At 38.2% G+C, this 25876-nt stretch overlaps 1 protein-coding gene across 2 annotated transcripts in view; it reads right to left on the bottom strand.

Moving 5' to 3' along the window:
- Positions 1-25876, bottom strand: part of RIC1 (RIC1 homolog, RAB6A GEF complex partner 1) — a 166215-nt gene that overhangs the window by 96874 nt on the left and 43465 nt on the right. For both annotated transcript variants that reach the window (XM_066257208.1, XM_066257207.1), the window contains exon 2: positions 25561-25668. In XM_066257208.1, the coding sequence (XP_066113305.1) occupies positions 25561-25668 (108 nt within the window). The remainder of the gene's footprint in view (positions 1-25560; positions 25669-25876) is intronic.

Genomic DNA, 25876 nt, shown 5'->3' with positions numbered 1-25876 from the left:
TAGAAACCATTAGAGATCAAACTGATGAATTGGATTTCATCAAAATTAATTACTTTGTTCATTCAAAAAATAGTGTTAAGAGACTGAAAAGCCAAGTGATACATATTAGTAGAAATTCTTTGTAACGCATATATGTAATAAGGGAACTGTATCCAAAATACATTAGGATTCTAGAAACCGAACAATAAGAAAGCAAAGAACACAATAAATAAAATGGGCAAATAATCTTTATCACAGATACTTTATCACAGAAGACACAAGAGCAAATAAACAAATGAAAGATGTTAACAGTCATTAGAGAAATTAAAATTAAAACTATAATAAGACACCACTACATACCATTACAATGACTAAAATTAAAAAGTATACCATACTGTATGTTGGCAAATAAAAATGAAAATTCTCATACACTGCTTGTAGGCATTTAAAATGGTACAACTTTGAAAATAGTTTACAATTTCCTTAAAAAGTTCAACATGCATCTATCTTAAGAATTAGCTGTTCCACTCTTTACCCAAGAGAAATGGAAATGTATGTCCATATAAGAATTCATACATGAATGTTCACAGAAGTTTTGGAATAGCCAAAAACTAGAAACACCACAAATAACCATAAACAAATGAATAGATAAACCACTTGTGATATATCCATAAGATAGAATACTACCCAGAATGAACTACTAATTCATGACAACGTGCATGAAACTCAAAATAATTGTGCTGAGTGAAAGAAACCAGAAAATATGAGTAAATATTATATGATTCCATTTATATAAAACTCTATAAAATGCAATCTAATCTGTAGTGAGAGAAAGCAAACCATGGGTTGGTTTTGGAGGGAGATGGAACATAGCACCGGAGAGGAATTACAAAAAGGTGCAAAGAAACTTGTGCAGATGATAGATACATTGACTATCTTGATTGTATCAATGGTTTCAAAACTTACCAAATGGTACACTTCAAATACGTGCAGTTTACTGTACATTAATTATACTTCAATAAAGCTATTTAGAAAAAGAAATGGAAGTGATGGTTGGGCTTGTAGTGGAAACTTTTACTCACTTAAAAAACATATACCATCACATAAAAAGGCCTCATCTAGCCTCCTGGAGAATAAGAGGTAACAAAGAAATCCAGAGTGGAGAGCTCCAGCCAGTCCCCAATATTGACTGAAGGCTCCTTGGACCATCAAGCACAGTGGAGCTATCAGATTATGACTGTAGCCACATCAGTTACTGCAGTGAGATCAAAAGAACTGTTTAACTAAACCCAGAGTAAATCACAGGATGAGAGTAAACAAATGGGTTTTTTAGAGCCCTTAACTGAGATGTGAAAACAATGGTTCAATAAATAATAAACGTGGAAAATAACAATCCTAACAAAAATAGTATAATTTAAGGAAAGGTTAAGGATGTCAAGTTACGAAGACAAGAGCAAAATTCAAAGAGACCCAGGAGAATCACACAATAATCACTTCCAAACAGTTTTGTTACACAAAGATGAAAGGAAAAAAAAATGAGATGAATGGGTACTGTGTAAGTAAATACTGCACTGATCCAACTTACTATATTACATTCCATTAGAATACTCTGCGCTCAGCTGTCATTTGGTGACTCAGTATTAACATGCTAGGAGGAAAAAAATCACAATGAAACAACAGGAATTCTGACAACTTTCCCTTATTTCCCCCCAAATTACATTCTAATTCCTGTTACAGTCACTCTCAGATTGCAGCAGAGCAGACTACACTTCCATTTAGCTGTACGTGAAGAGGAATATTAAAGGTAGCAGTGGGAAATAGAGCTGAAATGGCAGGTTGGAAACAGATCACAGAGACCCTGAATACTAGGCTAAACAATTTAGAACACATGTTGTGTGTACAACGGGAAGCCAATGAAAAAGGTTTGAAAATCAGAATAAGAACTATGACTTAACTATGCAAAATTAAGATGCATTTCAAGTGGAGAAAAAAACTAGCTAATAGTTTTGAGTTCTAAGCAATTTAGATAAAATATATGGTCTACCAGAAAGTTCTGTCCGTTTTTGGAATAAAACAAAATACAAATTTTTCTTACCGTCAACAAACTTTATTAAATAATATAATTGCCATTATTATTAATAATTTCTCACCAGCGTGAGGGCAATTTGTATATCCCATTTTTGAAAAATGTTTTATCTTTTGATGTGAAAAATTGAACTAGTGCTTGTTTGGTATCTTCTTCATTTTTGAATTTTTTGCCCTTCAAAAAATTTTGTAAGGACAAAAACAAGTGATAGTCGGAGGGTGCTAAGTCCGGGGAATATGGTGAATGCAACAGAATTTCCCAGCCTAGTTCTGCAATTTTTTGACGAGTCCCCAAAGCAGCATATGGCCTGGCATTATCATGATGCAGTATGCTGTTCTTCCTATTAGAACATCACTGGCCTCTTTTCTTGGACTGCTGTCTTTAAATTATCCAGTTGCTGACAATACTTCTCCGAATTGAGCTTTTTGTTCGGTTTTAAAAGCTCATAATGTATTGGTCCTCAAATGTCCCACCATATACACAACATTCTCTTATTCAGAGTCAAATTTGGTTTAGAGGTAGAAGGGCTAGGTTTTCCGGGTTCACAATATGCCCTTTTCCTTACGATGTTTTCGTAGGTAATCCACTTTTCATCCCCAGTTATCATCTGGTTCAAGAAGGGCTCAATTTTGTTCCGAGCAAGCAGAGATGTGCATATGACGATTCAATCATCCAAATTCTTCTGACTTAATTCATGTGGCACCCATCTTGAGTATTTCCACACCAATCCTATCTTCCGAATATGGTCCGAAATGGTTTGCTGAGCTGAATTAAGCCTTTCTGCGATCTCCTATTTGTCAGAAAAGGATCTTGCTCCAACATGGTCTTAACAACATCGTCATCGATCAAAGATGGTCGCCCAGAACGTGGCTTATCAGAAAGGTTGAAATAACCTGTTTCGAATTTTTCGAACCATCTTTTGCACGTCCTATCAGAAACTGTACCTTCACCAAACACTTTCAATAAATTTCTACATGCTTCTGTAGCATTTCTTCCTTGTTGAAATTCGTAAAAATTACAGTGGTGTAAATGAACTTTATCAGTAGCCATGGGTACGCTATCGCTTCACACATAAGACTAATGTGAATCAACTTTGTTTTAGTTAATTTGCTATGTCAGTATGTATACATTAAGTGATAAAAACAGAGAGGCACACATGCGCCAAATAAACGTGCTTACGTGTCAAAACGTGTGATAGAAACGGACAGAACTTTCCGGTAGACCTGATATAAAAAGTCCTCTACTAAGGTCATGGTAATGAGAATAAAGAGGATGATGGTCAACAACAGACAAGACATAGCAACATAATGGTGACATTAGATGGGAATGCAGAATCAAAGGACTCCAGAGTGTTTCCCTATTATAAGCAAGGTAACAATAAAAATACTTACACATATACCTAAATATACTGGTGCTACTATTTGTCAGATACAGATCTAGAAATGAGACAGTACTTAAAACTGACTTTAATGAGCCTTATGCCCTGATATCTATTCATTGTCTGAAATTTAGAAAATTGGGCCCTAGCCAGTTGGCTCAGTGGTAGAGCGTCGGCCCGGCATGTGGAAGTCCCTGGGTTCGATTCCCGACCAGGGCACATAGGAGAAGCACCCATCTGCTTCTCCACCCTTCCCCCTCTCCTTTCCAACCCTCTCTTCCCCTCCTACAGCCAAGGCTTCATTGGAGCAAAGTTGGTCTGGGCACTGAGGATGGCTCCATGGCCTCCACCTCAGGCACTAGAATGGCTCCAGTTGCAATGGAGCAATGCCCCGAATGGGCAGAGCATCGCCCCCTGCTAGGCATGCCGGGTGGATCCTGGTTGGGCGCATACAGGATTCTATCTCTCTGCCTCCCTGCTCCTCACTTCAGAAAAATACAAAAATAAAAAATAAAATTTAGAAAACTGTAGGAAAAATTATGGTCTCTTAACATGTTTACAAAAATGATATACTACATCTGATATTCAGAGAAAACTCTATCAAACACTATGAATCTATTCTTAACATGGTAAAAAAGTTTCTTTCCATCCCCCATTAAAAAAACGGTGTCAGTGAGATTTCTTTTTAAGGTACAAGTTGATAAGGAGGTGATTATGGTTCTGTTGGTGATATACAAATAAAATTTTGGATATAACTGACATATCAGAACACACAATGATAATACTTGGGTGGAGATCCAACAATAAGAAAATTACATGATGACAGCTGCTTCAGCATAACTTAGTAATTTGCAGAAAGAGTCATGCTCTATAGGTCCTACAATCGTGTATCTTCGCCTATACATTCTATCAATGATGTTTTATAAAAGCAAGTTCCAAAGCATCTCCTAGGTTCAGCTTTATTCCACAATAGCAAGATTAAACAACCACACTAATAGTGAAAGGGCAATAAAACAGAATTATTAAGACTTTGGAACTCTAGAACAGGCTTCATGGGTTAGAATTCCATTATTAGCAATGTAATCCTTGGTATGTAATAGCTATGTAGTCAAAGGTAGGCTACTGAACCGCTCTACCTTTCCTCAACTGTATGATGGAAATAATAGAATTACTTACATTTAGAGGGTTTTATGAAAAATACACTAATTTTAATACATATAAAGCACTTACAATAGTTCCTAGCAAATACTAGACATTCAAAAAATTTACTGTCAGAACTCTGAGTCCTCAAGTAAATAGTTAATTCATAATTAATATATTTCATGTAAGAAGCTAAGAAAATGTACAATATTCTTAAGAAATGAACCATCAAATTAGTAAAGCTTCAGAATCCAATTACACTTTGGTTACCAGGAAAAGTTCACCTATACAATACCCATTCAATGATAATATACAATTCCTTAACATTTATTTTTATTGTACCTTGATAGTTTTTTAGTATAAATGGCTACTTGCAAAGACTAACTACTTTATGAACAGGTAATAAAAATATCAGTAATCTTTCTAAATTACTAGCATATAGCTAATGATTCTCCATCTGTATTAGTTCAACTATAATTTAAAACATAAAAATTAAAAATTACCTCTTTTGCAGGCAGAGGTAAAAAAAAAATTGAAAAGGTAGAAATGGCTTAAGTTGAGCTTCTGGATTCCAGTAAGATGGAAAGACTGAGCCTGCATTCCTCACCTCCTCCTTCTTTCAGAGTACAATTACCAAAACATGTGTATGATGAACCTGGAAGATGCTGTCATAGTCATCAAGGTATCCTGAGTTCTCTTGGGAAAGAACAGGTGCTGAGGGACCAGGAAGAGGCAAAGTTCTGCTTTGCTACTCCTTGAGGCTCTGGTTCCCTAAGCAAGTTTAAAAGTAGAAGCCCATGGCTCTCCCCAGAGAAAGGTCTGAATGTGACTGCTGCCAGAAGTGGACAATGATAGAGCTGTCCACATAACCCTGATAACTTCGGCTGGCATACAGTAGAGGCTGCACTGGTAAACTACTGTATTTCCCCATGTATAAGACACTCCCATGTATAAGACACACCTTAATTTTGGGGCCCAAACTTTGAAAAAAAAAAGTATTACATCAAGTTATTGAACTCAAGTTTTATTCGTCATAAAATTCATACAACTCCTCATCACGGTCAAAACTCCCATCCATTAATTATCAATAGCTTGTCCTCATCTGTGTATGATGACAAATCACTGCCTTCATATATTGCCTCATCCTCAGTTCCATTTATGGCATTTAAAATGCCATACTTCTACAACCACTGTGTAAGATGCATCCAGTTTTTAGACCCCAAATTTTTCAGAAAAGGTATGTCTTATTCATGAAGAAATACAGTAAATTGCTCCTAGACCTAATGGTCTGGAGAAGTCTTCAGCTTAAGTTCCTTTACTTGGAGAAACTTACGAAGAGTATAGGAGACTCATCCTAAACTTCAACATAGGACATGAATTTGTAAGCTGTCTGCCTCTGCAAACTGCCATTTTAGCTAATATCTGCTGATTTGCACTGCCAGAGGCCTGCATGAAAGCCTGACCTCTATGGGCAGCTAACAGAACACAACAAAGAAAAATTCCACTTATATGGATGAGAGAGAAGAATGCCAGTCAATTAAGGAAAAACATATTTAGGATTTTCAGGAGATACTATTAGAACATAAAGACTTTTCAGAGCTAAATATTTCCTAATAGAAAAATTCAACTGATGAACTGATAAAGAATAATCTTCTGTTGGAGGTGAACCTTTTACTGCAGAAGATTAAATAAAAACAATCTCATGATATAGGACATATAGAGATAAAATCATTATTAAAAGGTGAAAGACTTGAAGGAAAAATTCAGGAGGTTTGCAAATGATGAGTAAAATGATGACAAAAACAAGAAAGACTATAGGATAGGACAAATCTTATTCTGTTCTTGAATTATTTAAAAATTCCCTACTGCAGAAACACTTCAGTTTTCAGATTGAGAGGCTGAAATTCAGTTTTAAAGGGGGGAGGGGGGCTGTAGAAGGAGAGAGGGGGAGACAGTTTAATATTAAAAAATTGGAGTGACGTCACGAAGATGGCGCCGTGAGCAGCGCGACCGACAGATCTCCCCAAAATCTCAACAAATTTGTCAACTAGAAACAGAAAAATTTATCTTCGGAGCATCCTAGAATTCCACACACACACTGAAAGCAAAAGGACTGTTGCTGAGGAGGGAATACGCCTGTGGTGAGTCAACCCACGCGTGCAGCTGCCCGCGCCCCGTCCTGGGGAGTGCCAGCAAACACCAGCCTGCTCTGAGAAGCCGCACGCCCCCCGCACTTGCCGTGTCCCGGGGAGTGCCCACAGCCGCGGGCGTGCTCTGAGAGGCCACGCGCCCCCCCCCCCAACCGCGTTCTGAGGGGCCGCGCGCGCGCGCCCCGAGCGGCCACATCCGTGCCGGCGACCTCCGGAGTGCTCTGGGAAGCCGCGCGCGCGCCCCGAGCGGCCACATCCGTGCCGGCGACCTCCGGAGTGCTCTGGGAAGCCGCGCGCGCGCCCCGAGCGGCCACATCCGTGCCGGCGACCTCCGGAGTGCTCTGGGAAGCCGCGCGCGCGCCCCAAGCGGCCACATCCGTGCCGGCGACCTCCGGAGTGCTCTGGGAAGCCGCGCGCGCGCCCCGAGCGGCCACATCCGTGCCGGCGACCACCGGCGTGCTCTGAGAAGCCGCGGGCCCCGTGCCATAGTCTGGGAGGGGCGCCAAACCTGTCTTTCCTAGTCAGGAGATTCTCTCCGTGAACGGGGCACCTTACCCAGCCATTGGAGCTATCAATCAAGCGTTGGGCGAGGGGCGCGTAGGCAGCCTGAAATACTCTCTGGAGCACAGCTGCGACCCAATCACTGAAATTAGCTTAACCCATAAAATGTGCGCACCTTCGGTTCTAATTGATAAGATCTCTCTCAGTTCAGCGATCCAAGACAAGAGGCGTGATATTTTTTAAGTGCCTCTCGCTAAAGGGGCGGGGGCAAGTTCTGATTGATAGAGCCCCCATATTCAGGGATAAACGCTAACAAGAAGGACTTGGCAGATAATAAGGTCTATACTACACTAGTCGCAAGCAGAGACTAGTGCCTCCTCTTCCCTGCAAAAACAGGCTACAAAGTTTGGAAAGCCTGGGTTGAGAGGTCCAACTAAATGATAGGCGCTGAACAGTCACCTTGATAACAATTGACCCCCACCCCCGCCTGATTACACTGGAGGCCCTGACTGTCAGAGCCTTTCCCAAAGCCTTGCACTGAGTGGGGATAGAGTGGGGATTTCCCAGCTCTTTGAGCCTCTTACTCCCCAGGCAGAAGCAGTTGCAGCCTTATAGCTGGATCAAAAGGCTGCTAATTCAGAAAGGGGGGACCAGGAGGGAGAATCCAGGAAAGCAAACTCTCTCATCGTTGGACCCTGCAAACGCCAACAAGCCTTTACTTCCAGCAAGACTAAAGCCAATTATATGACATTGCCATAGAATCCCATCAACTGCAAATCCCTACCTAAGAGTGACACAGGGGCAGAGCCTGGGGTACAGAGTCACCGACTAGGAAGAGGGAGAGAAAAGAAAAAGGAAGAAGTTAACCTCTCAAAATCAAGAAAAACCCACAGACTTTACAACTTGATCCACTAATTTTTTTATTTTTTATTTTGTTGTTTGTTTCTTCTATCTTTTTGCCTTTATTTCCTCCACCTTGGTCCTTCTATTCTCTGCCCATCTTATGCTTCCCCTTTCTTGAACTCCAATACCCATGAGTGTTGCTTTTTTTTTTTCTTCTTCATCCTCACCCTCCTTTAAGGTTATACTCCAAAACACTTAACTCTCACTCTCTCCTCTTTTGTTTTTTTTTGTTTTTTTGTTTGTTTGTTTTTTTTTTTTTGTCTTGCTTTATTTTGTTTTTTTCTCCTCCTATTTTATTTCTTCCTTCGTTTTTCTCTTTTTCTTATTTTTTCTTTTCTATTCGTTTTTTTCTTTTCTCATTTTACTTTCCTCCCATGTAATCCTCAATCACGAACAAATTAGTTAATTTGGGACTCAAGGCTTTTTTTTTTTTTTTTTGGCTTTATTTCTCTTTTTTGCTTTTGTTTTTATTTTTTATTTTTTTTTTTTTTCTCTTGGTTGTTTATTTTTGTGGCATTTTGGGTCCTCCCAACCCAAGGTCTCCTTGGTATTTAGTCTTCGCTCCACTTAATACAACAGATTTTTACTTATTATTTTTATTTTTTCTTCTTTATTATTCTTTTTTGGTCCTTTTTTCTGATTCCCTCTTATCCCTCTCATTATATCTCTTAGTTGACCATCACTTACAAGCAAATCATCTTATGCTTGTCTAAGATTTTCTTCCTTTTTTTTTTTTTTTTTTTTTTTTTTTTGCATTTAGTAGGTCCCTACTCCCTTTTTTTTGCCCCTTGAACTCTTCACCCCAAATCAGGCCCTCCATTATAGGCATGATATTTCCCTGAGGAGGGGAGAGGAGGGAAAGAGAAGAGAGAAAAAAAGGGGGAAATAATAAATTATTACTGTTTTTTTTTTTGTGGGGTGTTTTACCCTTTTTTTTTTTTTTTTTTTTTTTTTTTTTCTCTTTATTAATTCTAATTAGTGCTATCAATAAGACCACCCTCAGATGCCGATAAGAAAGAGGAAATCGAATATTATGGATACAAAAGAAAGAGAGGTAACACAAATAGATGTGGAAAAATCTATGGAGAAAAGACTTAACATATTGGAAGCCTTGGAGCTAAATGACAGAGAATTTAAAATAGAAATCTTAAAAATACTCAGAGATATACAAGAAAACACAGAAAGGCAATATAGGGAGATCAGAAAACAACTCAATGAACACAAAGAATATATTACCAAGGAAATTGAAACTATAAAAACAAATCAAACAGAAATGAAAAACTCAATTCACGAGCTGAAAAACGAGGTAACAAGCTTAGCTAACAGAACAGCCCAGATTGAAGATAGGATTAGTGAAATAGAGGACAAACAACTTGAGGCACAACAGAGAGAAGAAGAAAGAGACTCAAAAATAATAAAAAATGAGAAAGCCCTACAGGAATTGTCTGACTCCATCAGAAAGAATAACATAAGAATAATAGGTATATCAGAGGGAGAAGAGAAAGAAAATGGAATGGAGATTATACTCAAACAAATAATAGACGAGAACTTCCCAAGCCTGTGGAAGGAACTAAAGCCTCAAATTCAAGAAGCAAACAGAACACCAAGTTTTCTTAACCCCAACAAACCCACTCCAAGGCACATCATAATGAAGATGACACAAACCAATGACAAAGAAAAAATTCTCAAGGCAGCCAGGGAAAAGAAGAGTACAACATATAAAGGAAGGCCTATTAGATTATCATCAGATTTCTCAGCAGAAACTCTACAAGCTAGAAGAGAGTGGACCCCAATATTTAAAGCCCTGAAAGAGAGGAACTTTCAGCCAAGAATACTATACCCATCAAAGCTATCCTTCAAGTATGAAGGAGATATAAAAACATTCACAAATACAGAAAAGATGAGAGAATTTATCAACAGAAAGCCCCCACTCCAGGAAATACTAAGGGGGGTTTTCCAACCAGATTCAAAGAACAAAAGAAAACAACACCACAAGTAACAGCTCCACCAAGAACACAATAAAGCCAAACTTAAACTGTGACAACAAAGGAAAAAAAGGGGGGAGAAGATGGAGAGTAACAGTAGTGAAGGATGATGAAGTGCAGAAATACTTACAAGATGGGGTACTACAATGAATATGGTAGGTACCCTTTTCATTACTTAATGGTAACCACCCTTAAAAAAACCACCACAAAAACACTTGACTTAAAAAAGATAGCAACAGAGGAAAGAAGTATGGAACACAAACAAACAAAAACAAATGATAGAAAAACAAAAGAGAAGAATCAAACTAGATACAAAACTAACAGAAAGCAATTTATAAAATGGCAGTAGGGAACCCACAAGTGTCAATAATTACACTAAATGTAAATGGATTAAACTTACCAATAAAAAGACACAGAGTAGCAGAATGGATTAAAAAAGAAAATCCAACTATATGCTGCCTACAAGAAACACATCTAAGCAACAAGGATAAAAACAAATTCAAAGTGAAAGGCTGGAAAACAATACTCCAAGCAAACAACACCCAAAAAAAAGCAGGCGTAGCAATACTCATATCTAATAATGCTGACTACAAGACAGAAAAAGTACTCAGAGACAAAAATGGTCATTTCATAATGATTAAGGGGAAGTTGAATCAAGAAGACATAACAATCCTTAATATATATGCACCAAACCAAGGAGCACCAAAATATATAAGACAGCTACTTATTGACCTTAAAACAAAAACTAACAAAAATACAATCATACTTGGAGACCTCAATACACCGCTGACGCCTCTAGATCGGTCATCCAAACAGAGAATCAATAAAGATATAGTGGCCTTAAACGAAATACTAGAACACCTGGATATGATAGACATCTACAGGACACTTCATCCTAAAGCGACAGAGTATACATTTTTCTCTAGTGTACATGGAACATTCTCAAGAATTGACCATATGTTGGGCCACAAAGACAATATCAGCAAATTTAGAAAAATTGAAATTGTACCAAGCATATTTTCTGATCATAAAGCCTTGAAACTAGAATTCAACTGCAAAAAAGAGGGGGAAAAACCCACAAAAATGTGGAAACTAAACAACATACTTCTAAAAAATGAATGGGTCAAAGAAGAAATAAGCGCAGAAATCAAAAGATATATACAGACAAACGAAAATGAAAATACGACATATCAGAATCTCTGGGATGCAGCAAAAGCAGTAATAAGAGGAAAGTTCATATCACTTCAGGCCTATATGAACAAACAAGAGAGAGCCGAAGTAAACCACTTAACTTCACACCTCAAGGAACTAGAAAAAGAAGAACAAAGACAACCCAAAACCAGCCGAAGAAAGGAGATAATAAAAATCAGAGCAGAAATAAATGAAATAGAGAACAGAAAAACTATAGAAAAAATCAATAAAACAAGGAGCTGGTTCTTTGAAAAGATCAACAAAATTGACAAACCCTTGGCAAGACTCACCAAGGAAAAAAGACAGAGGACTCAAATAAATAAAATCCAAAATGAAAGAGGAGAGATCACCACAGACATCATAGAAATACAAAGAATTATTGTAGAATACTATGAAAAATTATATGCCACCAAATACAACAATCTAGAAGAGATGGATAAATTCCTAGAACAATACAACCTTCCTAGACTGAGTCATGAAGAAGCAGAAAGCCTAAACAGACCAATCAGCAGGGAGGAAATAGAAAAAACTATTAAAAATCTCCCCAAAAATAAAAGTCCAGGCCCAGACGGTTATACTAATGAATTCTATCAAACATTCAAAGAAGATTTGGTTCCTATTCTACTCAAAGTCTTCCAAAAAATTGAAGAAGAAGCAATACTTCCAAACACATTTTATGAGGCCAACATAACCCTCATACCAAAACCTGGCAAGGATGGCACAAAGAAAGAAAATTACAGACCAATATCGCTAATGAATACAGATGCTAAAATACTAAACAAAATACTGGCAAACCGAATACAACAACATATTAAAAAAATAATACATCATGATCAAGTGGGATTCATCCCAGAATCTCAAGGATGGTTCAACATACGCAAAACGGTTAACGTAATACACCATATCAACAAAACAAAGAACAAAAACCACATGATCTTATCAATAGATGCAGAAAAGGCTTTTGATAAAATACAACACAATTTTATGTTTAAGACTCTCAACAAAATGGGTATAGAAGGAAAATATCTCAACATGATAAAGGCCATATATGATAAACCATCAGCCAACATCCTATTAAACGGCATAAAACTGAGGACTTTCTACCTTAAATCAGGAACAAGACAGGGTTGTCCACTCTCTCCACTCTTATTCAACGTGGTGCTAGAAGTTCTGGCCAGAGCAATCAGACAAGACAAAGAAATAAAAGGCATCCATATCGGAAAAGAAGAAGTAAAGCTATCACTTTTTGCTGATGATATGATCCTATACATCGAAAACCCGAAGGACTCCACAAAAAGATTATTAGAAACAATAAACCAATACAGTAAGGTCGCAGGATACAAAATTAACATACAAAAGTCCATAGCCTTTCTATATGCCAACAATGAAATATTAGAAAACGAACTCAAAAAAATAATCCCCTTCACGATTGCAACAAAAAAAATAAAATACCTAGGAATAAACATAACAAAGAACGTAAAGGACCTATATAATGAAAATTACAAAGCATTGTTAAGGGAAATCGAAAAAGATACAATGAGATGGAAAAATATTCCTTGTTCTTGGATAGGAAGAATAAATATAATCAAAATGGCCATATTACCCAAAGCAATATACAAATTTAATGCAATTCCCATCAAAATCCCTATGAGATTTTTTAAAGAAATGGAACAAAAAATCATCAGATTTATATGGAACTATAAAAAACCCCGAATAGCCAAAACAATCCTAAGGAAAAAGAATGAAGCTGGGGGCATTACAATACCTGACTTTAAACTATATTATAGGGCCACGATAATCAAAACAGCATGGTATTGGCAAAAAAATAGACACTCAGACCAATGGAACAGAATAGAAAGCCCAGAAATAAAACCACATATATATGGTCAAATAATCTTTGATAAAGGGGCCAACAACACACAATGGAGAAAAGAAAGCCTCTTCAACAAATGGTGTTGGGAAAACTGGAAAGCCACATGCAAAAGAATGAAACTCGACTACAGCCTGTCCCCGTGTACTAAAATTAATTCAAAATGGATCAAAGACCTAAATATAAGACCTGAAACAATAAAGTACATAGAAGAAGACATAGGTACTAAAATCATGGACCTGGGTTTTAAAGAACATTTTATGAACTTGACTCCAATGGCAAGAGAAGTGAAGGCAAAGATAAATGAATGGGACTACATCAGAATTAAAAGTTTTTGCTCAGCAAGAGAAACTGATATCAAAATAAACAGACAGCCAACTATATGGGAACTGATATTTTCAAACGACAGCTCAGATAAGGGCCTAATATCCAAAATTTACAAAGAACTCATAAAACTCAACAACAAACAAACAAGCAATCCAATAAAAAAATGGGAAGAGGACATGAACAGACACTTCTCCCAGGAAGAGATACAAATGGCCAACAGATATATGAAAAGATGCTCAGCTTCATTAGTTATTAGAGAAATGCAAATCAAAACTACAATGAGATACCACCTCACTCCTGTTAGATTAGCTATTATCAACAAGACGGGTAATAGCAAATGTTGGAGAGGCTGTGGAGAAAAAGGAACCCTCATTCACTGTTGGTGGGACTGTAAAGTAGTACAACCATTATGGAGGAAAGTATGGTGGTTCCTCAAAAAACTGCAAATAGAACTACCTTATGACCCAGCAATCCCTCTACTGGGTATATACCCCAAAACCTCAGAAACATTGATACGTGAAGACACATGTAGCCCCATGTTCATTGCAGCACTGTTCACAGTGGCCAAGACATGGAAACAACCAAAAAGCCCTTCAATAGAAGACTGGATAAAGAAGATGTGGCACATATACACTATGGAATACTACTCAGCCATAAGAAATGATGACATCAGATCATTTACAGCAAAATGGTGGGATCTTGATAACATTATAAGGAGTGAAATAAGTAAATCAGAAAAAAATAAGAACTACATGATTCCATACATTGGTGGAACATAAAAATGAGACTAAGAGACATGGACAAGAGTGTGGTGGTTACCAAGGGTGGGGGGGGGGAGGGAGGACATGGGAGGGAGGGAGGGAGAGAGTTAGGGGAGGGGGAGGGGCACAGAGAACTAGATAGAGGGTGACGGAGGACAATCTGACTTTGGGCGAGGGGTTTGCAACATAATTTGATGACAAAATAACCTAGACATGTTTTCTTTGAATATATGTACCCTGATTTATTAATGTCATCCCATTACCGTTAATAAAAATTTATTAAAAAAAAAAAAAAAAAAAAAAAAAAAAAAAAAAAATATTAAAAAATTACATATCTAAGCAGAAATGATTACATTTCAATCACAGAGAAAAATCATTCAGAAAAAAAGAACAGGTTACCTGCAAAGAAAAGAGAACCAGATTAGCACCAGACTGCTCTTCATTAATACTTAGAAACCAGAGGGCAGTAGAACAGTATCTCATGGCTGGAAAAATAAAACCTCAATCTAAGAATCTGCCTAGACAGGATATCCTTTACCATGGTCAAAGAATGGTATGTTCAGATATTGCTTATTTCATTGAATCTGTGAATGACTACCATGAGCAGAAAACTGACATAGAACTAGATTTGAAAAATAAACACAGGCAACCTGCAGAACTACTACTGCAAAAGGCCAATAAACATATGGAAAGATGCCAAATCTTACTAGCAATGAAACAAATGAAAATTAAAATGACAAGACCATTTTTCATGAATTGAATGCAGACATAAATGCAGGGAAACGAGAATCTTAAGATTCTCTTAAGTAATTCTGGAACCGTTACAATTTTATTGAAAAATTATTTGGCGATATTTACTAAAAAGTATATATATATGTGTATACACACACACACACACACACACACACACACACACACACACACACACTGTGACCCAGCAATCCCACATAGGAATAAGTTCCCTAAAGAAATAATGTATGCCTGACCTGTGGTGGCGCAGTGGATAAAGCATTGACCTGGAACGCTGAGGTCGCTGGTTCAAAACCCTGGGCTTGCCTGGTCAAGGCACATATTGGAGTTGATGCTTCCTGCTCCTCCCTTCTCTCTCTCTCTCTCTTTCTCTCTCTCTCTCTCTCCTCTCTAAAATGAATAAATAAAGTCTTTAAAAAAAAAAAAAAAAAAAAGAAATAATGTATGAATACAAAATGATACATGTATAATAATATTTACTGTAGCACTGTGTATAGTTGCCAAATGTCCAGCAAATAAAAAATAGCAAATAAGAAATTTTCAACTCTGGCAAGTTGGCTCAGTAGTAGAGCGTGGGCCCGGTGTGTGGATGTCCTGGGTTCAATACCTGGTCAGGGCACACAGGAAAAGCACCCACCTGCTTCTCTCTCCTCTCTCTCTCCCTTGCCTTTCCAGCAGCCATGGCTCAGGTGGACCAAGTTAGCCCCTGGCACGGAGGATGGCTCCATGGCCTCCACCTCAGGCCTAAAGAAGAGCTTGGTTGCTCAGCAAGAGAGCAACGCCCCAGATGAGCAGAGCATCGCTCCCTAGTGGGCTTTCCAGGTGGATCCCGGTCAGGGCACATGCAGGAATCTATCTCTCTGCCTGCCCTATTCTCACCAAATTAAAAAAATTAAAAAAAAAGAAACTTCCACACTATAGATTATTATAGATATACTAAAAGTTAGAAGTGTGTGTGTGTATGTATATGTGTGTGTATAATATATATGTGTATATATATATTACATATATATATAAAGGATAGTCATAATATACTAAAAAAAATAAAATTCCAGAGTAGCCTGACCTGTGGTTGCGCAGTGGATAGAGCTTCGACCTGGAACGCTGAGGTTGCCGGTTCAAAACCCTGGGCTTACCCGGTCAAGGCACATATGGGAGCTGATGCTTCCTGCTCCTCCCCCTTCTCTCTCTCCCTACTCTCTCTAAAATGAATAAATAAAATCTTTAAAAGAATAAAAAAATAAAAAAAAAAACCTCCAGAGTAATGTGTAGATTAAGATCTCAATTTTGTTTGAAAATGATAAAAATTTATATCCATTTATCAATTTAAAAATACAATCATCTGCCTGACCAGGCGGTGACACAGTGGATAGAGCGTTGGACTGGGATGCAGAGGAGCCGGGTTCGAGACCCCGAGGTCGCCAGCTTGAGTATGGGCTCATCTGGTTTGAGCAAAAAGCCCACCAGCTTGAACCCAAGATCGCTGGCTCCAGCAAGGGGTTACTCGGTCTACTGAAGGCCCGCGGTCAAGGCACATATGAGAAAACAATCAATGAACAACTAAGGTGTTGCAACACGCAATGAAAAACTAATGATTGATGCTTCTCATCTCTCTCTGTTCCTGTCTGTCTATCCCTCTCTCTGACTCACTGTCTGTCTCTGTAAAAAATAAATAAATTAAAAAAAAATACAATCATCTGGCCTGACCTGTAGTGGTGCAGTGGATAAAGAGTCGACCTGAAAATGCTGAGGTCGCCAGTTCGAAACCCTGGGCTTGCCTGGTCAAGGCACATATGGGAGTTGATGCTTCCTGCTCCTCCCCCCTTCTCTCTCTCTGTCTCTCTTTCCTCTCTCTCTCTCTCTCTCTGTCTCTCACCCTCTCTCTCTCCTCTCTAAAAATGAATGAATAAATAAATAAATGAAAAAATAAAAATACAATCATCTGTAAGTTAGAATCCTATGCAGTCACTCAAAATCAAATGAAAGAATGTTGAAGTAGGACAATGTTCATATTTCAAAAAAGCAGATCATAAAACTTATGATAGCTTTTGTATTAAAAAATTATGTTTCAGATATCCTCTACTTATAAAATAGATTTATCAAATCTATTTCCCATGAACAAATGGCATTACCAGTTACTTATAATAATATAATTTTGGATTTAAAAACAAATAGTCCTGCCTGACCAGGCAGTGGCGCAGTGAATAGAGCATATAACTGGGATGTGGAAGACCCAGGTTCGAGACCCTGAGGTCGCCAGCTTGAGCGAGGGCTCATCTGGTTTGAGCAAAAAAAGCTCACCAGCTTGAGCCCAACGTCACTGGCTCAAGCAAGGGGTTATTCGGGGTCTGCTGAAGGCCCACGGTCAAGGCACATAAAAACAAATAGTCCTCAACAGCTTTTCAAAATACATGTACTATTAAATATAAGAGTATTGTTAAATATCCATAAAAATATGTAAGGACATAAATAAACATTAATGATTATCAGTGAATGGTGCAATTACTGGTAATTTTCTCGTTTCTTAGGGGTTTTTTTCCTTCCTTTTCCAAGTAAGAAGAGGGGTGATAGGCTCCCACATGTGCCTGACTGGGATCCAGCCAGCAACCTCTATCTGGGACCAATGTTCTGCCCATCTAGGGCCATGCTCGCAACTGAGCTACTTTTAGTACCTGAGGCAGAGGCTCCATTGAGCCATCCTCAGTGCCCAGGGTCTATGCACTTGAACCAATCAAGTCATGGCTGTGGGAGGAGAAGAGAGAGAGAAAGAAAAAGAAGAGAGAGGGCAGGGGTTGAGAAGCAAATGGTCGCTTCTCCTGTGCACCCTGACCGGGAATCGAACCCAGGACATCCACATGCCAGACTGACGCTCTACCACTGAGCCAACCAGCCAGGGCCTGTTTCACAAGTTTTCATTGAACATGTATCATCATCCTCATAACTTAAAAATTAAAACTTCTTCTTGCCTGACCAGGCAGTGGCGCAGTGGATAAAGCGTCGGACTGGGATGCCAAGGACCCAGGTTTGAGACCCCAAGGTCACCAGCTTGAGCACAGGCTCATCGGGTTTGAGCAAAAAGCTCACCAGCTTGGACCCAAGGTCCCTGGCTCAAGTGAAGGGTTACTCGGTCTGCTGAAGGCCCGTGGTCAAGGTGCATATGAGAAAGTAATCAATGAACAACTAAGGTGTCGCAATGCGTAAAGAAAAACTAATGACTGATGCTTCTCATCTCTCCGTTCCTGTCTGTCTGTCCCTGTCTATCCCTCTCTCTGACTCTGTCTCAGTAAAAAAATAAAAAATTTAAAAAAATTAAAACTTCTTAATAATTCAATTCTCATAATTTAAAACTCCTAGGACAGGGGTCAAGAACCTATGGCTCATAAGCCAGATGTGGCTCTTTTGATGGCTGCATCTGGCTCGCAGACAAATCTTTAATTAAAAAAATAATGTTAAAAATATAAAACATTCTCATGTATTACAATCCATTCATTTCCTACCACTCATGATCATGGTTGCGGGTGGCTGGAGCCAATCACAGCTGTCCTCCGGGACAACACCAAATTTTTATTGGATAATGCGTAATATACACGTGTCATTGTATGGCTCTCACGGAATTACATTTTAAAATATGTGGCGTTCATGGCTCTCTCAACCAGAAAGGTTCACGACCCCTGTCCTAGGAGATAACATAACAGAAAATCTAGATGACGTTGGGTCTGGCAGACTTTTAGGTATAACACCAAAAGAATGATCCATGAAAGAAAGAACTGATAAGCTGAACTTCATTAAAATAAAAACTTCTGCTCTGTGAAAAAAAACAGTCAAAAGAATGAAAAGACAAGCCACAGACTGAAGGAAAAAAATTGCAAAATATGTACCTAATAAAGGGCTATTATCCAAAATAAAGAACTCTCTTGAATTCAAAAATAAGAACACAAACAACCCAATTTAAAAAATGGGCTTTGATACCTCATCAAAGATATTCAAAGCATATGAAATCCACATCATATGTACGTCATCAGAAAAATGCAAATTTAAAAAAATGAGATACCACCCTATCTATATCTATTAGAATGGCCAAAATCCAAACACTGACAACACCAAATGCTTTTGAAGATGTGGAGCAACAGGAACTCTCATTCAGTGCCGGTGGGAATACAAAATGGTACAGCCACTTTGGAAGAATTTGGTAGTTTCTTTCAAAACTAAACACAGCCTTACCATTTGATCCAACAATCATGTTTATTGGTTTTCAAAGAAGATGAAAACATGTCCAAACAAAAACATGCACACAAATGTTTATAGCAGCTTTATTCATAATTGTCAAAACTTGGAAGTCAAAACCAAGATGCTCTTCCACAGGTGAATGGGTGATAAACTGTGGTACATCCAGACAATGTAATACTATTCAGTGTTAAAAAGAAATGAGGTACCAGCCATGAAAAAAACATAGATGAACCTTAAATACTATTATTAAGTGAAAGAAACCAATCTGAAAAGGTTACATAGTATATAATTCCAATTATATGACATTTGGGAAAACAACAAGGACAATAAAAAAGATCAGTGCCTGCCAGTGGAGGGTTCTAAGGAAGGAAGAGATAAACAGGAGGAGCACAGAGGACTGGGGGGTGGGAGTAAAACTACTCTGTATATAACACTGGATACATGTCATTGTAAATTTGTCCAAACCCACAGAATGTATACCATCTAATACCATAATGTAAGCTATGGATTATGCATGATAAAGACGTGTGAATGTGTGGTAGGCAGTTAGACAGACATAAGCAGAGTAAGGACAATGGCCCAGGTACAGAAGATCACCAAAGGAAAGATGAAAGGCAGGGCCTTAGTAGTGTTTCAGTTGCAGGTCCAGAAATGCAACAAAACCAGGTAAGTGACTCTATGGCTGACTTCAGGGCCTGTTGCATTGATTAAAGACTCCCTGATCACCAATCAATGAAGACAATGACCCTGAAAGAACACACCTGGAAAGCTGATGAATATTCTACTGAGCTCCTCCCTGGGACCTCCTCTAAAGTCTCCAGCCTTAAAAGCCCTTAACACAGAGGATCCAGCATGCTCTCCCTCCAACAGCACACCCACACTTTCCACTCCACCCTAGGTGCGTTTCTTTATCCTAAGTTCCCCTTCTTTTGCCTCTGTAACTTGTTTCCTAAAGCCTATTTCTTCTACCTCTGTGAATTTCTGAATATACTTTCTCTTATGTTTTGAGTCTGAGTTCCTTCCTAGCCAGAACTCAAGTACCAAGGTTGCTTGTTGGGGACCGAATAAATAAACAGGGTAGTTTTGCAACCTGGACAGAGGTGCTGGGCCCAAACCCCACCTCATTTGCCTAGTTAACAAAGAGCTACACCTGATTCTCATTTGTCTCACCCATGTTCTCTGGAGGAGGCTGGAAGCTAGTTTCTTATTAGTATAAAGTAGATTTAGATGGTATGGTGGGGGTTGTCTTTGAGTTGCCTTGGAAACTTAATTGAATTGCTGATGGACCACATTTTTTCTATGAATAAAAGTGGATGTGTTTCTGAGAGCAAGGACTTTATGGCTAAGGAACAATAGAGACTGTTGGCCATGGCGTCCTCCTGAACCCGTGTGTGTGTGTGTGTGTGTGTGTGTGTGTGTGTGTGTGTGTATTATATATATCTTTAAGTCCCTGTCTATCCTTTATTTCAATTCCATACCTTTTCCTGTTCGAGGACCCCGGTATATACTTGTTGTGGCTGGACCCCAACAGTTGTTGAACCAAGGTCCCATTTGACTTCACTGGTCTAACACCTGGATTCATTTTTGTTCAGTGCCAACAGTAAATACAGGTTTATCAATTGTGATAAATGTCCACTGTGGTGGAGGATGCTGATGGTAGGGGAGGCTGATAATGGGGAAGGCTATGCACGTGCTGGGTAAGAAAATATAAGGGGAATCTCTATACCTTCCCTCAATTTTGCTGTGGCTGTAAAACTGCTCTTTGAAAATAGTTTTCATAAAGTCCACTTATAATCCTATATATATAATAAAATTCCTATCAGCTAAAACATTAATTTCTGTTTTAAATTATACAAATAGAGATGAATTAACTTGCATCCCATCAGCATTTACTCAGGGCATTTAATATGAGTCAGACTATAGTAGGTAAAATTAAATTATCATGACAGCTTCACAGGATCTAGAAAAAGACTATAAACAACAACCGGTTAAATAAAAATCAGATTTTCAGGCCCTGGCCGGTTGGCTCAGTAGTAGAGCGTCAGCCTGGCATGCAGAAGTCCCGGGTTCGATTCCCGGCCAGGGCACACAGAAGAAGCGCCCATCTGCTTCTCCACCCCTCCCCCTCTCCTTCCTCTCTGTCTCTCTCTTCCCCTCTCACAGCGAGGCTCCATTGGAGCAAAGATGGCCCGGGCGCTGGGGATGGCTCTTCGGCTTCTGCCCCAGGCGCTAGAGTGGCTCTGGTTGCAACAGAGCAACGCCCCGAGGGGCAGAGCATCGCCCCCTGGTGGGCAGAGCGTTGCCCCCTGGTGGGCGTGCTGGGTGGATCCCGGTGGGGCACATATGGGAGTCTGTCTGACTGTCTCTCCCCGTTTCCAGCTTCAGAAAAAGAAAAAAAAAAATCAGATTTTCAATAGCCAAAAATAGTAAATTGTTTATCTTCTCTGATGTATGCATTTTATCTCCACAACTACTTGAGGACAGGAATATTTCTTCTTTTTTGCTTTCTAATATTTAGTTGAGTATGAAAGGTTAATAAATTAATGTGAAATTATTTCTGCTCTAAAAAAGAAAGCTAATGACTTATTTCTCTTTTATTGAGGTGTAGAGGCTCTCTAGTTATATTGTACCTGACCCTGGGGTTATGAGGTCAGGGAAATAGTGGCCCAGAGTGTAAGAGTGCCAATAAGTAAGTGGTTGGGGGTACAAGATATGAGCTGGTTGGTTTGTATATAAAAGATATACCAACAGGTGAGTCATTTACTATTTCTAGGAATTCGCTAGCCCTGGGAGCTGCAGTCCTCACCAGGGAAAGCAAGGCCCCAAGACATCAAAGCATCAGAATTACAGAAAAATAAAAAGAATAATTAATAAAGAGAGAAAACAAATTTTCATAAATTTTATTGTTAAGAAATTCTAAATATAATAGTAATGAAAATTGAGTACAATTTTTCTTTGTAATACACATCCACAAAAGAGAATTAAATTTGAAGGGGATGAAATGTTTGCTTAATTGGAGTTTAAACTTAGTCCTTATCATCAAAATAGATTCCAGGTTTCCTCTATTAATGATGATCTGTAATGATACCTTACATATTTTATATTTGAAAATGTTTTTTCACACAAGTACTATCAAATACTGTTATCAATCCATGAGCAAATAATTTTAATTATTTATATGCAGCACTTGGAAGGCAATTATAGAAATCTACTAGACTCTTCTCCTGATGTTTGCCTTTCAATATGTCTTTACATTGTAGATTAATTACAAGGTTAGGTGGAATACTGCTCATTTTCACAATTAAATGGATTTTGAAATATAAAAATTTCCTTTGCAATTGCATCGCAGTCTGAAAAATGGTATAATTTGGGCTCATAAAATATATCTACTGCTAATGTTTCTTGGAAATAGAAATCTTTTGTATTAATTTTTGAAAGCAATGGAAGTTTGAAAAGCAGTCTGACACTACTTACATTAGTTGTAACATTAGTTGTCATCAAATGACTATACCATACATACATTTCACATATAAGCACTGTTTTCCTTGTAATTTTAAATGGAAGTCATTAGGCAACATTACCAAGCATGCAGCAAAAGCTATATTCAAAAGTCATTTGGTGTCTAATAAGTGTCTGAAGATGTCTCTTCAAGTTAAAAAATAGTTTTTTGGCCCTGGCCAGTTGGCTCAGTGGTAGAGTGTCGGCCTGGCATGCAGGAGTCCCAGGTTCGATTCCCGGCCAGGGCACACAGGAGAAGCACCCATCTGCTTCTCCACCCCTCCCCCTCTCCTTCCTCTCTGTCTCTCTCTTCCCCTCCTGCAGCCAAGGCTCCATTGGAGCAAAGATGGCCCGGGCACTGAGGATGGCTCTGTGGCCTCTGCCTCAGGCTCTAGAATGGTTCTGATTGTGGCAGAGCTACGCCCAAAGATGGGCAGAGCTTCGTCCCCTGGTGGGCATGTCGGGTGGATCCCGGTCGGGTGCATTCGGGAGTCTGTCCGACTGCCTCCTCATTTCCAACTTTGGAAAAATACAAAAAAAAAAATTTTTTTCTTATCTAATTCCTAAGCTCAAAAGCTTCACACTAAACCTTTACCACTGACTGCTAAGCCATAGAACAGCTATGGGATTGAGTGAGGCTGTTCTATTGAGGGCAGTCAGCTTCTATTTATGACAAAAAAAAATTTCCAAGTAAACATAGGTTTTTAATGCTTACATGTGCACAAACTTTGCAAATTTGTCCAACTAAATAATAAATAAGCCTTTTTCTGTTCCATGAATATTCTTTACCATCATCAGTTAAAACATACCTTAGTGGATTCTATTTCAAGTTGTGATGACCTAATGCTTTCTCAACTTCTTTGAAAATCTTTACACCTGAAGTTGTTCTATCCATGCTATATATTCAGAGGGAGTAATTATCAGTCATTTCACACTCTGCATTGATAACTCAAATAAAAAACTTAGCCTTACTGTAATATTTTCACTTCATCAATAACCAAGCAAACTTACTCTGGTTGCACTTTCATTTTCATTTTTGTGAAGAATTTCTGGTTTGATATTTTCTTTTAAATTTTCTAATTTTTCTAACTATTAATTTCAGTGAGTTGGAAATGTGTGACTTGTACTTTACTAAGGACTAAGTTGGATAATGTCAACTTGTGTTCTTTGGGCTTCACTACAGTATCACTGCATAATAAACACAATATTTTGCCATCTAATTCAGTAATAAAATAATCCACACTCCAAAGTCTATTTTCCCTTCTTCTGACATAATAGGTAATAAAAATAATATAAAATGTCACAGCACAGATACTCCCTCATGCACTTGAAACACTGAATTTATAAATGTGTTACTATAATTATAGTGGACTAAGCAGGAGATTGAAGATTGGAAGTGCCACTTATGGTCACTGCCGGTACTACTCAAGTCAGTTTTTACAGCTTAAAAGCAGCCAGACAATATATAAACAAATTAGCATTTTCATGCTCCAATAAATGTTATTTATAAACAATACAATTTAAATTTCATATAATTTTCAAGTGCCAAAAATATTATCCCTCTTTAATTTTTTCAATCATTTTAACACATAAAATTATTCTTAGCTCATGGTCCACACACAAACAGGCAGCAGGGTAGATCTGGTGTATAGCTAGTAGTCTGCAAGACCCCTATTGTGGGAAGAGAGACAGACCTATTCAATATTTCTGACCATGTGGATTATTTTCAGATGATTAACCCAGTCAGCATTATATAGCACAGACTAGAAGAGGGCAGAAAGCAGACAGAAACGTTAGTATACTAGTTAAAAAGTAGAATAAACGGGCCTGACCAGGTGGTGGTGCAGTGGATAGAGCACTGGACTGGGACATGGAAGGCCCAGGTTTGAAACCCTGAGGGTCACCGGCTTGAGCGAGGGCTCATCTGGTTTGAACCAGACTCACCAGCTTGAGCCCAAGGTCACTGGCTTGAACAAGGGTTCACTCACTCTGCTGTAGCCCCCCGGTCAAGACACATATGAGAAAGCAATCAATGAACAACTAAGGTGCCGCAATGAAGATATGATGCTTCTCATCACTCTCTCTTCCTGTCTGTCTGTCCCTCTCTCTGCCTCTATACAAAAAAAGAGTAGAGTAAATGGAATCTGAGTACCTAAATTTAAATTCCTGCTCTCATTATATACTATCTGTGTAAATTTAGATAAAACTTTTCTCAGAGCCTCAATATATGATACTTATCTACTGTGAAGGATAATTTTATCTTCTTCAAAATGTTAACATAAAGATTAAGTGAGATGATCTACATAAACTAGTTATAAAAGTATTAATGTAGGAGGTGCTCAATCAGTGTTTAATCACATACATTATTGCTAATTCAAATTAGGTAATGTTGACAGTTCAACAGATGATGGTGACAAAACAAACTGAAATGGTAAAATTAACCAGCTCTAAGAACATTAATAGAACAAAAAAAATGCAGAAATAAATCCAAATGCAGATGGGAATTCAGGATGACATGAACAGGAAGTTTATCATTTTTGTGAGACATCTTGGAATGGAGGGCAAGACCCAAATAAATTTGGGAGTACCAGGTGAATGTAGAAAAAAGCTTTAAAAATCTACATTAAACAAACTTCAAGACAAAATAGGAAAGTGAAAAAAATAAGCAGAAAAGGTTATGGACACTACATTTAGAAATGAGAGGAAGTAGAAAAATCAAGAAAGAAGGGATAGTAAAAATACCCTGAAGAAAAGATTTGGTTCAGCAGTTTCCATTAAAGAAAATAAACACTAGTGGGTTAAAATTTTACTTACTGACACAGCAATCATTGTACTATCTGGCCTCCATTCAGCTTGCTTGTAGGATCCAAACTGAGATGATGATTTTGCAGGTTCCTTGTACGTTACGATTAATACACTAGGCTGGAAGAAGATAGTTATGCTTTATTACTTACTGTCTCATAAAAATATATACAAACAAATTTAAGATAATTTATCATGGAGTACTCTAAGTATTTTAATGATTCTAAAAATATAATAGAATATAACAATCTAATATCAAATTATTAGCTTAAATAAGTCAAAGCAAATCAACTAAAAATAACCAAACAAAAAACCACTAAATAGTCCT

Source organism: Saccopteryx bilineata, chromosome 2 (assembly GCF_036850765.1).
Source record: "Saccopteryx bilineata isolate mSacBil1 chromosome 2, mSacBil1_pri_phased_curated, whole genome shotgun sequence".
In the NCBI taxonomy this organism is placed as follows: Eukaryota; Metazoa; Chordata; class Mammalia; order Chiroptera; family Emballonuridae; genus Saccopteryx; species Saccopteryx bilineata.
Note: the sequence above shows the minus strand (reverse complement) of the source record. Positions and strands in the feature narration are given on the sequence as shown.